General features: G+C 35.1%; 1 protein-coding gene across 2 annotated transcripts in view; it reads left to right on the top strand.

Moving 5' to 3' along the window:
- Window positions 1-15,396, top strand: part of PIK3C2G (phosphatidylinositol-4-phosphate 3-kinase catalytic subunit type 2 gamma) — a 388,390-nt gene that overhangs the window by 322,741 nt on the left and 50,253 nt on the right. For both annotated transcript variants that reach the window (XM_076007629.1, XM_076007630.1), the window contains 3 exons: window positions 628-817; window positions 1,318-1,439; window positions 4,801-4,909. In XM_076007629.1, coding sequence (XP_075863744.1) covers window positions 628-817; window positions 1,318-1,439; window positions 4,801-4,909 — 421 coding nt within the window. The remainder of the gene's footprint in view (window positions 1-627; window positions 818-1,317; window positions 1,440-4,800; window positions 4,910-15,396) is intronic.

Here is a 15,396-nt window from a genome sequence, read left to right as displayed (position 1 = left end):
AAAAAAACAACCAAAACACAAACAAAAAAAGACCACAGAGTAAAACAAAATTTCACATAAAATATGTGTATATTAAACACAATATTATCACATGCTACGTTTTTCCTAAGATAATTGGGAAACACAAATATACACAAAAATGAAATTAAAATTAAAAATTAAATGATGAAAGTTGAGCCATAATTTTTAAAACTGTTGAAATATAGAAGGAAGGAAATAGGGCAGAGAGTATGGAAATGGTTGCTAGGCTTCTTCGAATATACATTATTTTGTAGATTTAAATTCTGGAATTATTAAATATTTTAAATAATTATAAACTAGAATTTAATAGAAAAAGCGATCCATAAAAATATACAACCAAATAAAACAAGCCTAAAATAAGTAAAAATATAATATTGCAATTAGTTTTATATTTCATCACAAGACTTTATGATATATTTGTTAGCAACTCCAGATGTGAACTTGAAGTATATAAATAATATTTAACAGTTGAACTCCAAATAAACATACACAGTTCTTGGCTTCCCCCCCCCCCCACAATTAACAAACACAAGGAAATAGATCATAAATGAAATGATTCGATGCAAGGGAATGTTACTCACTATCTTTTCTTTGTCATTTCTCTAGGAAAATAAAGGAAAGTCTGGAGTGTTTCCCTGTTAAATTGAATAACTTGATCCACACACTTGCACAAATGTCAACCATAAGCCCTGCCAAATCTACTTCCCAGACTTTTCCCCAGGAATCCTGTTTGCTGAGTACAACCAGGTCAATTCAAAGAGCAACAATTTTAGGGTTCAGCAAGAAACCCAGCAATGTAAGTCTAAAGTCTGTCGTCTTGACTTAAATAGTATTTGACTTCACCTCAGACTTCCCTTTACCATGCTACATATTTTTTTTTCTATAGCGTGATTTTTTTTTACTATGCAAATGAAAAATCGGTTACACTTGAAGCAGAAGTGCCATTAAGAGAATGTTCTAAGGAAAAAAATCATAACAGCAAGAGCTATTAGTAGAGAACCATCAAAGAGAACAGTTCCTGCCCTGTGGTAGAAGATAAATTAAGAGCTAATTAAAGTGTCCACAAGAAAAGAACAGCAGAAATTAGGCAGTCTGTTTCCAGCGCATAAGATTATGATATCTTTGTACATTGTGTTTACAGGTAATTTTGCCTCTACAAATTGCATCTTGTAGCTGTAGTGCTAATTTTCTTGCAAAAAGGTTCTTGCTTTGTAGAGTTTCTATGAAATCAGATTTTACAATGTATTACAAGTTGACATTGCTGTCTTTTGATTTTTGTCTATTTGCATTCTGCAGCTGTATCTGATCCAAGTGACACACAGTAACAATGAAACGAGCCTGACAGAAAAATCATTTGACCAGTTTTCAAAACTTCACAGCCAACTTCAGAGGCAGTTTCCATCATTGACTCTCCCAGAGTAAGCCATTGTCCTTTCACATTGTTTTGCCTCCAGTATTTGTCCTTGAGCAAAAGAAAAAATTATGGTTATGAGATTTTCTATTTGCGAGCAACACAGTATTCTGACTCCCTTGCCACGGAATCTATCCCAGCAGAGTCTGCATTGCTCTCAGAGCAAAGAATCCTTTGTCTCATAAAACAGAACAAGGTTTGCAATTTTCTTTTTACTTCCAGTTATTGATTTTGTAGACAGAAAAATTTAAAAGCTATTTCATTTTTCATCAATTATTGGGGAAATTGTCTAATTTGCCTGTTTTAAAATTTAATTCTCTTTGTTTTTTTCTATAACAATACAATTGAAATTGAAAATGCAAATCAAACTGGATATATCTACTCTTTCAACAAGTACCTATAATAAAAAGCTCTCATCTATTGAATTTCTGGACCAAAAACATTTTTAAATGCATTAATGCCAAATAGTAAATTAATAACTCACTTTTGCTGTCATTAATTATCGATTTTTTAATTCTTATGAACCTTGTATTATCTAAATTTAATTTCTTACTATGTTCATTTTAAACCCATCTTGAAAATTGTGGTTTCCATTCATGTTATAATGGAAAAACTATTAAACGTAAGCAAACAACACATATCATAAAATTAACTACTGTTCAAATAAACCTTCTAAAATTCATCACTTAGAACAAAATTTAGATCATAGACTTCAGTTCATACCAAAGATGTATCTTGATTTGAAAAAGGTGAGCTTTCCAGAAATTATGATATTGGCATTTAGATAAATCTAATGTTATTTTATGCACAGTGGGATTTTTGTTAAGTAAATGATCCTTTTGCAATGTAAATGTACATACTTTACCTTCCACACTTTGTACATGTGGGTTTGTACTTGGCATTCAGGTTTAGTCACCTTCCAAAGTATAAATAGAAACAACACTATCAAGAGATGAAGAGATATTGTGCAGTATTGAAAACTGAGTAGTTCACATTCATGAAAAAAAGCTGTATTGGCAGATGTCATAGAGATTTTGAAATACTGATACTTTAAACATCAAGAAGTCATGAGATTAGAGTGATTACAGTGAGAGCATGTTCAAGAGACTGAGAAAGAGATAAAGTCATTCTGGAAACATTTAGAAGTAACATCAGGTTTAAGAATTATCAAAAAACATCTGATAGAATAACTTAGAAAAAAGGCACAGGCAAAAAAAATCAAAGTTTGGCTGCACATACTGAATTCAACACCAGTGGTTGCCATCATGTCCTACTAATTAATAAAAGTCTAAATTAATTCTTGTTTAATGGCTGCTCTTTTTTGTTTTTTTAAAAAAATGTCTCTGTTCTACACTCTACCTCTCCCACACATACTGGTATAATTTATAAACCTTTAAAACTGCTAATAATCTCTCCCCACAGGTCTCTTCTCAATTTCAGCTTTCGTTAGGATTCTGCTTTGCTCACCACTGCTGCCTGGCAATGGTACCTAAATTGATTTTCAAACTATGTAAGCAATCTGTGGAGGCGAGGAACATTTTAGTCCTATGTGTCCTGAACACTGTTTGTATCCCCATATTCCCAAAGCGGCCAAGGCTTACAGCGATGCAGATACATGAAGGATGAAGGCAAGATTTCCTCTGACTCCTAAATTTACTGAGAGAAGCCCTATGAGAGTTATGTAAATCTGATCTGGAAAATAAGATCAGAAAGTCAGAGTCATGAAGAATAAAATTCTAATTAGTCCTAGCATGTAACAGTGGTCTTCTAATCGGGCTGTTGGTACTTCCAGGTACCATCCATCCCAGGGTACGCAGACATGAAAATATCTCTTAAAATTAATAATCTTTTTAAAAATTAATCTGCTTGAGGAGAGTTGACTTTCTTTCCCTCTTCTGCTTTCACCATTGCTCTTCCAGACAAAGGTGCAAACCAAAATATTGGTGTTGGTATGGAGAAAATAAATTACTCTAATAGGCACAGTATCAAATCTATTTGCAAGTCCAGTGTTTTATAATCTTCGTTTTGAACAAAATGGAGTGAGGACATGGTGGCACTGTCAGATAAAAGATCATGAAATAGAATTTTCTATAACTGATTGCTGTGTTCTATTTAGCATATAGTTCAAAAAATTTCAAATAATTAAACTACAGCAAAATTCCTCAATTGTCATTTACTTATTTTTACATAAGATGTTTTAGTACATATATCTATAAAAACATTAACAAAGGAATAGAATTGATGATGAGTTCTGTTTTATTCTACCAATAAGGGAAATTCAGACACAGATATATGAATTAATATTTCCAACCAGCCTAATGCATCATTTATCAAATTCATTTCCCCCAAAAAGTTACCTTACATATATATTTAATAAATGTATATTCTATTTAATATTTTTAAATTGTGTATTGGTATTCATTTTCATGATAACTAAATCTGGATGAAAAATTGTAGTACTTTAAGTCTTAGAGCTGCAAGAAATTTTTAGAAAAATAAAATGTTAATTAGTTAAATATACACACATAGAATTTTGGACTTCCCTGACATTTCTAGCAGGAACCAGTGAGTGGGGTGGGGATGAAATTGTCACAATCTTCTGTGCTTTGGCTGACAGCCCTTCACTATTCCCACATTTATTTCCCCTGGAAGAATGGTAGCCAGCCTTGGTCTCTACCAAAGAAGCAGATACAGGGATAAGGCAACAGTAAGATGGCAGTCAGAGGAAGCTGTTCAGTAGTTCCTAAAAAGACATATTTAAATAGCAACATGTGTTGCCAAATGCTACCCATTAGCAGGTCATCTCACCCAATAACTGGTCTTAATCAAGTTCTGTTCATCAAGACGAACCATCAGATAATGCAGAGGAAATTCTCCAAGTCAGACTCTTGGGGAAAGTGTCACTTTGTTCCAAAAGACTAAGACCAGATGGAAGCATATGTCACTTCATAAAATATTTAATTTAGTTAGTGTAACAATGTCTCTAGTGAACCCAGAAGAAACAATGCAAGCTGAATTTTTTGAAAAATTATGAATCATTAACTTCAGAAAGTATTAAACCCCCACACGTGTTTAAAGGACAAAATGTGTGGTCTGCCATAAATACAGTAAGAAGGGAAATATAAATTAATTTAATATGTTAAATTAAATTAGTATTAATATTAATGACAGTTAAAATAGCACGAGTGACCACAGCCATGTTAATGAAACTCATAGACTATCTGATCTACAAATCACATGTTTTCAATTGTGGTCAAATGTTTCCATTGGCAACTTCCACCTAATGTAGCTATAACTTCATGAACAATGCTAAGATGCAGAGGCCAATTTTCAAACTAATGAAGGAATACTTTTTTCTTTTAAAACAGGTTTCCTCACTGGTGGCACTTACCATTTACAAATTCAGATCACAAAAGATTCGGAGATCTAAATCATTACACGAAAGAGTTATTAAATGGATCATACGAAGTTGCAAACGTACGTTACAATTTATTTTTATATTTTTACAGGAGATATCAATTATTTTATATGTTGTTACTGGACATATTTAAGACTATTTTACGGTAACGTTCTTCGATTCATTCATTCAATGAATATGTATGCCTAGTATGTGTAAAACCCATGAAAGTGGGAACCGCAGAGCAGCAAAAAAAGGTCTAGAACCTCAGCCTCAAATAATGTCAAAGAAATGATACGTGATAAGTGGGCTATCAGCGCTTCCAAGCACTCTAAAGTTTTAGAGGAGTAAGAATCATTTCCAACTATGATAAGCAGAAGGTTTGGAGGAGAAGAGAACACCTGAGCTAGGCCTTTAACTTTGGGTAGATTTAATAGAGGTAGCCTGAGAAGTGTTTCAAGTAGAACCAAATAGTATAGGGAAGGTCATGAATGAGAAAAAAAAAAAAAGAAAGAAATTATATTTAAAAAAATCTATTTATTGCTGCTGTGATAAATTACTACACACTTGGTGGCTGTAAACAGCACAAATCTATTTTCCTTCTGTCTGAAATACAGAAGTCTGAAAATGGGTCTTGCAGGACTGAAATCAAAGTGTTGGTGGGCTGGTTCTTTATGAAACCTTTTTGACTTACAGAGGCTGCCTGCTTTCCTTGGTTTGTGGCTCCCCTCCAGCAATGCAGTGGCACACTCTGACCTTGCTTCTGTGGTCAGATCTTCTCTGGCTCTAACTCTCACCCTCCCACCTTCTTTTCAGAAAGGCCCTAGTGATTACACTGGGCCCTGCTGGATCATCCAAGATAATCTCACCATCTCAAGATTCTTAATTGGATTTTATGTGTAAAGTCTCCTTTGTTGTGTAAACGTAACATATTCATAGTTTCCAGAGATTAGAAAATCTTTGGGGGGGTCCTTACTCTACTTATCACAAGGATATAAGAAAAAGGACACAATTCTGTATTCTTTGTAAGAGTTTGGAGGCCAAGCCAAGTTGTTAATAACTAAAGCTAAGCCTTAGAGAGTTGTGTTAGTCAGTGTTCTCCAAAGAAACAGAACCAAGAAGGTGTGGGCATGTTTGTGTGTGTGTATGTGTGTGTGTAGCTAATCCACATATCTTGAATAACTTGAATGTTACCACTGAGAGCCTATTTCTAATATTAATCCTACTGGTCAACAAGCCATCATTTTTATAAATAAAAACTCATCTCTGACATTCAATATGCTAGTTAATAAAATGCTCATTGTTAATTGAATTATAAGTGAATGACAGAAGCACATGTATGGACTGTCTCTAGAATGGGCTTCATGATTGGAATACTGCAAACACTCTCTTCCTTCCTTCCCCATTCCACTGCCCCCAACTTGCACCCTTGATCCTACATTAGGACATTAACAGACCATTCCTGGACTCTGCAGTCTTGATTAAATGCCAGCAGCACTTGGATTATACCTTGACTTAAAATATATATATATATATAAAATATCATGCTGTACATGCAGACATATTCCAAAGTGAATTACAGACATTATAACAGTAAGACAACAACTAACCCCATAACTAGAACTTACTAAAAGGACAAACAGCTCTATTTTTCTCAGCTGTCAATTTAACAACCTTTCCTCTCCACTTGGATCTTGGAAGGCTTTAGATGTGATTATTTCTCCACTCATAGTTTCAATTTCTTTAATTAAATTCCATATAATAGATTGAATCAGTACATATCAAGAAAACTTACTGAAATTAAAAAATATAACATACATACATTCAAAATCGCCTTTTAACTGTAAAGTACACTTACTGATTCAGTACGTTGGCTTTTTGCTGTGTCTCCTACTTGGGTAATATTGTGGTTTGATGATAGATAGACTCAATTAAAGAAGAAAATTCCATAATTCGGGTGTTAAGTGTCCTAAGGACTACTAGAGAAAACCTGAGTTGTCAATAATGACTGCATTGGATTGCACATGGTATGGAGCAAATGGTGAAAGTTTTATATCCCCTTCACCAGTTACTAAGACAAGTGGTTCTCAAATTATGATTCCTGTACTGTGCTGGGAACCTCATTTTGAAATTCATAAGAATATAAATAGCCCCATCCTAGATCTACCAAATCAGAAACTCTGGGACTGGGACGCAGCAATCTGTGTTTTAACAAGTCCTCCAGAAGATTTTGATGCACACTAATGTTTGAGAACTATTTTAGGCTATAAAAATCTTCCCATTTATTTTTCAGTATGGACATGCTCAGTCATTTGGCCTCCAAGATAGCAGATACTCAAGTATCCTGCTATATTATCGGTTCTTAGCAAATGTGGACTTAAGAACATTGCACCGCAATATTATCTCGTGGCTGGTAGACTCTCAGCGGGAGATGCTGCTTTGTATCAAAGGACAAGTGCCTCAGCACTTAAGGAGGTATACTTAACTCAGTTCCAAGTGAGTTAGAGAAGGCATCCTAGAGGGTCTTGTATTCAAGTTGATATTAAAGGGCAAGTAGCAGCTGGTAAATAGAATCGAGAAAACTCCTGCTAGACAAACAGAGCTGCAAAAACAAAACATCATGGTTACATGCTTTCTCCTATTTGGAAACTTAAAGAACTCAATGACTATATGCTTTTCTATTTTTGCCTCACACCTAGCACAATTACTAAACTCTTATCCATGTTTACTAAATATTTTTAATGAATAAATGAATGATGACAGAATCATTAGCATGTATTAGCCTCTGATAAGATTTATGTCGCTATCTGAAACCTAAGGGATTGAAAGATTGCATCTGAGAAGTGTTTAGCTGTGGTCTCTAAACTCATTTATCCTTATATCTTATTCAGTTTCTTTTTAAATAGCTCATGCTTCCAAAATATATAATTTATTTATATATGTTTGATACATAAACTACTATACAAATGGTGATAAATATTTTAGGAAAATAGAAAACTTGGAAAAATTTTTGGATGATACCACAAAATAAATATTAATAGTAGTTTTAATAATTTTCCTCATTCCAAAGTATAATCCCATATGAAATTCATGACAGAGACCTCCGGCTTAGAAGAGAGTGATCTTGGGAGTCCTGCTCATTGCCAGCTCAGGGACAGGCTCCACAGGCTGCCTAGTGCCAAGCCAGGAACATTGCCTAGCACTGGGCAGAAAGGATGAGTGTTAATAGTGTACCTAGTTATGCTTGTACCCTCCAGAAAGATCATTCATCTCTTGCAAATCACATTTGCAATGTGTCTGTTATAAGCAAAGGCAAAAAAAAAAAAAAAAACCTAACAGTATGTGCTCACCATGGGAACAGTATAGTGTGATAGGGAAACTGAGGCCATAATATTGTTAGTAGTTGAAGGAAACAAAGACACAATTTGTTGAAAACGATGTTAGATATCAGGAAAGCTAAACAATAGGAAAGCAAGATATTGTACTTGCATTCTCGATGTCAAGTGTGCAACATTTTTTATGATATTTAGTCTTCTGTCTCAATCTACGGGTAATGGGAAATATGAATTATGACAGAGGCTTCTGTTTTACAAAGGATCAAGACAATTTAATTCATTCCATTGGACTCCAGGTGATTTCTGCCTATTAAAGAAGAACATAGAATGTTGACATCTTAATGTCCCTTACTGACTCTGACATTCTCTGAAGGTCATGTCTTTTCACTTACACTGAGGTCAAGGGCTGTGGATATGACAGTTATCTGTTTAAAAAAAAAAAGTGCTGAAGGCATTGTGGAGAGATCGTCATCTTTACATGCTGAGGGCTTTCTTATTGATAACACTAAAACTGTTTGACGCCAATACTCATCCAGTAACTGTTGAAATTGTCAGGCTTTGGCCTATGTAGGCTGAGGCAAGTAAGTGCAAAGTACAGAAGCTTCAGATTTCTGGGTCTGGTGAGAAGGGGGTGAATGTTGAGATCCATCTTCATTCGGCAGCAGGATTTCAATAGGAAACTCCTCCATGTGTGTGCTGAGAGAGCTCACAGGATGCGTTAAGATAGAAGTCTTAGCAGACAGTTGTCAATGAGGGCAGAAGGCAAAGGAGCCAGGCACACAGAGGTAAGGAAGCCTTGCAAAGGAGCAGTTTAGCACAAGGAGGCTTAATGAATATTGCTGCCTGTCATGCGCATCGCTGCATAGGAGCCCATGAACAGAACCACCAAACACATAGTTTGCAGTTTGCATCACATCCACATTTGCAAATGTGCTAAATTAAAGTACTACTGTAGCGGCCCCGAGGAGAGATGTTTTTATTTTGTTTTGTGTTGCTTTCACTCTCTATTGGTCAATATTTAGGGAAAGAAAGGCCGAAGAAATTTGAGACACCACCTTGTTTTTAACTCGGATTGAATTCAAAGTCTAGGGATACAGTGTAAAAAAAAAAAAAAAACAAAGAAGGGAGAAGAAAAAGGGAAAGGCATTTCTATCATCAAACATGAAATACTATTGTGAAATCACAGATCCTAAAAATACTTCAAGGGAGAATATTTCAACCATCTTCTAACACTGGAGTTTCAAGAAGGGAAATCCCATCTTGTCTCATAATATTCTCACACTAAAGGAAGCTGAAATTATGGATGTACTTTACCCCTAAAGTATCACCCTGATAATTAGCTCAGTTGATTTTGCAGTGATTATGTAGGGTACAATACCTTCCTGAGATGTATAACCTACCTCTCATTTATTAGTTGCTCTTTCTGTACTACAAAATAAGTAAAGTAGCACTGTATGAATAGACTCCAGATAAACAAAAATTAAATGTGAGCACCGAAGAGCACTGGCATATTAACTGCCACTTTCAAAACTAATGTCTCAGTCATTCAGCACATGTTTATTGACTGCTTACATTGTATACGCTCTGGCTGGGAGCGCCAAAATAGTACCTAGTGATCAATTGTTTCAGAGCAAGGTGGCGATGGGGGGTTTAGAACATATGTTCAGAGGCCACATCCTGAGCCATTTCCACTCCTGCTTGTCCCTCTTGGCCTCCCTTGGCTACAGCCGGCAGCTGAAGTTTGAGGGCTGCTTTATACCTTCCAGTTGGCAGGGATGAGAATGGGTCTTAGCAAGAGCAAACATTTTCTGCTGATGATATTCAAATGCAAAGCTGTCCTGTTAGTTTGAGGTGGATTAAATGTAATTATAAAATGTTAGATTCTAAGAAGAAAGTAGAGCTTGGTTTAGTCATCACTTGGGTGGCAGCATACGTCTTTATTTGCTGCCAACTGGATATTGTCTCTGAAAATGCTTTGAAGTGTGCCAGGTAGCTCTAGCTAGCACCTACTTGGCTAACTATGCCTAATATTTAGTGTCTGTACCATAGATTTGGGATCTTTTGAAACTGTAACTTGACACCTGATTATTTAATCTCATACTACTTTTGCATCTTACCTTCATGCATAGATTTTGAGTCTTGAGGACAAAGACCAGTTTATATTCCTCCATATTCTGATTAATACCCTGCATGGAATAAGCACATAGGAAACTGGGTAATATTCGTTGGATGAAATCAATCGAATGGAACCCAAGGTTTTTGTATGATGTATACATAGCTTTTGAATAAAGTCAGTGTTTACTAAATTATTGTTGCAGTTGTCAAATAAATACATGATTTCTTTGCTTTAAAAAAAAATTTGCTGATTCTAAAAGTAGAAGGGAATATGTAGGTATCTATGTTGTTTTTCTCAATAACCCAAGCGATACAGATGCTCAGCCAGGTGTGGGATACTCTATCTTAGAAAGCAGAAAGCCAAATCAGACGTGGATGCTGCCATAAAGGAACTTACAATCTTTGTCTGCATTCTTCCTATGCTGATATGCACCAGCGGCCTCATGAAGACTTTTGTCACTTCGCATGTTAGGTTTTTCTCTCCCTTGTTGCAAAGGAATTTTACAGGCCTTGAGACAATACTCAGTATATGAGTCCAATTGTGGCAGAGCAATAGCGGTGCTATCAGATGTTGATCAGCATTAATAAGCTGTGTGGCCTGACTAAGGACTCAGGTCCTCTGTGATGCATAATGTGGTCAGTTTTTAATTTTCTTCAAATGGTTTAGTCACGAAAGCTTTGTGCATCTCCAGATGTTTGTGGACACTTCTCTGAACCAGTTTGTTTATAGCATTTCAGGAAATGAAAAATAATTTTATAATTAAACAAAGTATTACTGGCCTAAAAATCACATAAATATTTCCAAAGTAAATCATGTTATTTTGAGATTTTTAAAGTTTCGTGTTATTGTTACAGCCCCGTTTCCTCATACGTATTAACAGAGCTATCTACAAAATATTGCAATCATAAAGTCTATGCACCATAAATATTTTCTTATTATTTTACATGATACAAACTGCTTAGAAGATGTTTTTATACATTCACAAGCTTTCTTTCCTCTTCTTAATAAAACAAGAGATTTCAAGTGAATCTATACTATTTGTGTTGAATATTTCTGTAAAAAGATAATCTTCGTTTCTGCCTCTAGAAAAATCCTTCTAAAAATATTTTTCTTCTTTCATAGTTGCTTGTCATGTGGCAGTATAGAAAAAGCAAAAATAATCGTATGATGTCTATACACTAAAACCCACATTCTGTTTTTAGTTACATGCTATATTTATTTATAACTATAAATATTTTTATTATCACGGTACATAACTTTTTAAAGGTTTTAAATTTTTACTGAGCACTTACTATGTGTGACACTCTAGATGAAGAGCTTTAAATTGGTTGTAAGAAGAAATCAGAGAGATTAAAATAATGTAGTATACACTTTATTCTCAATGATTTACAATATGGTAACAAATAGAGACATGACATGAACAATATATGACAATGAGTAGAAAAAGAGGAGAAAAGGAAGTAGAAAATGCAGCTTGAATATAAAATTGGGCAACCTTAACTTGCTAAAATAAAATATTAATATTATATGTGCCCTTCCGGGGTCATTCTTTACTGTAAGCAATCTTGCTCTTTGCCAAGGGAATGAGATAAACAGGCTTCTTTAAAGTCCAGAATCAGTTAAGTTAGATGGACTAAAGGTCTGTGAGGGTTTGGTCTATAAGAGCAGCCAAAGTGGAGGAATGTCTGTGAATCTCTGAGATCTCTCCAGCTCTCTGTCTTTCTCTCTCTCCCTCTTTCTCTCTCTCTCTCTCTCTCTCTCTCTCTCTATCTCACACACACACACACACACACTGTTGATAATAGAAAATGGATGTAAGTGAAGACCACAATTATACACTATCCCAGTAGCTCTTATAATGAGGTTGATCAGTTTAGACATCCTTGTCCCATATCCACCTGGCTTTTGTTTGTTTAACTTCACGTCCTCAAAACTAATATAAACTTTTTTCTTTCAGTGTTTTTAGTTTCATTCAAGCACATGGTAGTGGTGCTAACAAGGCTCCTTTTGCCTCTTTAAATTTTGCTCTGTTTTGGTGGAATTGTGTTATAAACTAAATAAGATCTTCAGAAAGAGTAATAAGACATGCAATAAAAGTTATAGCAAATGATAGCAGCACCTAAACAAATGTGCACTCACATTTGAATTTTGCTGAGATCTGCAAACAGCTGTTGTTTTCAAAATTTTTCAAGCCATATTCATTGTGATTTTAGCTCTTCCCAGTATTATTGCTCATTACTGAAAGTCCCTTAAAATAAGGAATGATCTCACTTAAGGTTTAAGCAATGTTATTTTTTTAAAGCAGAAATCAAATGTCAAAATAAATCCAATGGATAAATCCTATCTTAATAGTGAACATATGTTTCTTGTTCCCCTGCTTGCTAAACCCAGATGTTAATTACTCCATTTGTCACTACATTGCTCTTTTCTTAGTTGGAGCTAGCTGAGATTACATTGCAGGCAGGATAAATGTCATATGTGTACCATCAGTAAAACCAAGATTACTTTACACAGTCTGGTAAAATGCTGATGACATTTTCGAACTGGAATTATAGAAGATGCTTTAGAAGTTCACTATTCTTCATGGTGTCATTCTTCCATGTAGCTCTAATATGAATATAGTGGATTGAACTACATTAAAGACTGGACATTCTGACATGCTGCTTTATGAAAAAGACAATCAAATACAATTACTGTTCAACTTTGATTTAAAACTCTTGTGGAAATTCATTTTTAAATTTATATTTTTACATCACTTCATGGTATTTGAGAGAAAGAGATTTAGCTTATTGTTTTAACTCACTAAAACTAAATCTTGCAGCCAATTCTAGATGTTGGCTGGCTGGTTAATAAATGGGAACACTTAATGTGCTATTTAAAAAAAATTGATCTCAGTATTATATTACATTACTCCTGGTCTTTGAAAGCTCTTTAACTCTCTGTAATCTTTGATAACAAGAATATGTTCATGTGACGTAGGAAAAACACTCAGGTTCTAAGTAACTTTGAATTGATCAACTCAAAAAATCAATTATATTAAATTGCAAATGACTTAACATAGTTGACAAACAAAATATGGATAAGAACTCTGAACTTAATAAAATATAAACTTATGCAGATTTTAATTTAAAATTGCTCAATTGGCTTTCAAATTTGTTCTTTATCGACTGCATTTTTTAATTTAAAAGACATTATTGGACATTAAAAATTCCATATCAGTTAGGTAAACATCTACACTAGCAAAGAAAAAATATATATAACCTCGTAGATCATTTCATGTAGCCTAATTCGTTTACCTGAGTCATTAATATCAAAGGCCAGCAACTTTAGATTTTCCAAGACAAATTCTAAATATTTTTATTTATTCACCAAATATATAATGTTCTCCACAGAAGGAATGTTCCAAATATTTAACGACTGTTAGGACACAAGCACCACCAGTCAGGATGATTGCCAGCCACTAACGTACCTTTATGGACATATGAGCTTGCATTATTTGAACATTTACTGTGATAGGAAAATGGTGGGAGAAATGGTGGGGCAGTCAGGAGTCTGAATCTAAACACACTAAGTTTGAGTTGCCTATAAGACTTCCCAATCTGTCAAGTGGAAAGTTGGATACATATATCTGGAGTTCATGGGGAAAGTTAGCCTGGACATATTCATATTGGGGTTGTTGGCCACTAATTGATTACCAAAGCCATGAGACAGGCTGAGATCACTTAGGGTGAGAATATGAACATAAAAGAGAAACAGCCTGAAGACTAGACCAGGCAGGGCATCAATTTTAAAGTTTGAGGGAATAAGAGAAAATCAACAAGGAGATTGAGAAGGAGCAATCAGTTGGACAGCAGAAGAATGTAGTGCCCAAAATCCAAAATAAAAAAAATATTTCAAAGAAGAAGGAATGATTAGCTGTGTCAAATGTTAATGATGGTTAAAAATTGAGCACTGACCTCTCTGGATTTAGCAAAATGGATATCACTGGTGAATTTAAGAAGAACCGTTTGATGGGAGTGTTAGGAACAAAAATCTGATTAGAATGGGTTCAAGAGAGAATGCGAAGAGAAGAATTTGAGATAGAAAGTAGAAAACAATTCTTATAAGAGCTTTGCTTAAAAGATGAATGGGGGAAAGATAGTGCGTGAAGAAATATAGGTCAAGAATGTGATTTATTGAGATAAATTATAGCATATTTGTGTGCTGATAAAAAGAAGCAAAAATTAATGATGTAAGAGAGAAATGAGAACTCCACCAGAGACCAGAGGGATGATCTTGAGTAGAGAAGAGGGCATGAGATCTAACACCCACATCAGCCTGAAATTAAAACACAGACAGTCCATTCATATAACAGAGGAGAAGGCAGAAGTGAGCTAAGATGATAGATGTGTTGGTGGGAGCTTATGGAGATTCTTTTCTGTTTCTGTTTTTTCCATCAACAAGAAGACCAGCCATAGACAGAGTGAAAGAGGGGGAGAGGGTGTTGGAGTTTGGAGAAGTGAGGATAAGGAATGAAACAGTCCTATTGGTGAGTGGAAGAGTAAGTAGATTGATCGTATTTTTTTTTAATTGCTAGAAAATCCTGAAGACCTACTTGAGGATAGTAGGCACAAGGTTGCAGTGAGATCAATGAGCATTCTTGGGTGCTTTCCTCCAGCAACATACAGCAGGCCTGTTACAGGTGCAGACTTGGCGAAAAAATAGCCTGAGTTGGGTTTTTGCACCAAGTGAAAAATAAAGAGAGAGAGGTCAAAGGAGTTAAAAAAGAGTATGCAGGGAAGTCATTATAAATATGGAACATGCAATCCAAGTTTGCAGTGGAACATGAAAACATAACAGGGGTTAGGACCAATGAAATGATCTTTGCGCCATCAGATTTTTTGAGTTGTATAACTGGAAGAAGTGAGTTGGAAAGGAGCAAGGTGCAGGTTGTAGGCTGGGAGCCTGGAAATCAAGACAATGGAAGGGCTTTGGGCACTAGTCAAGACAAGATAAAGGAAACTGAAGTGAGTGCTGAGTAAGATGTGGGACAAGATCACTGGAGGAGAGGAGCTCAAGAACAAATAATCTAGGATAGGGAAGGAGGATTTGTGTGAATATTAAAATAAGTGTGGAT

The sequence above is a fragment of the Microcebus murinus genome, chromosome 10, assembly GCF_040939455.1.
Source record: "Microcebus murinus isolate Inina chromosome 10, M.murinus_Inina_mat1.0, whole genome shotgun sequence".
In the NCBI taxonomy this organism is placed as follows: Eukaryota; Metazoa; Chordata; class Mammalia; order Primates; family Cheirogaleidae; genus Microcebus; species Microcebus murinus.
The sequence above is the reverse complement of the archived record's forward strand: the minus strand, read 5'-3'. Positions and strand labels throughout refer to the sequence as shown.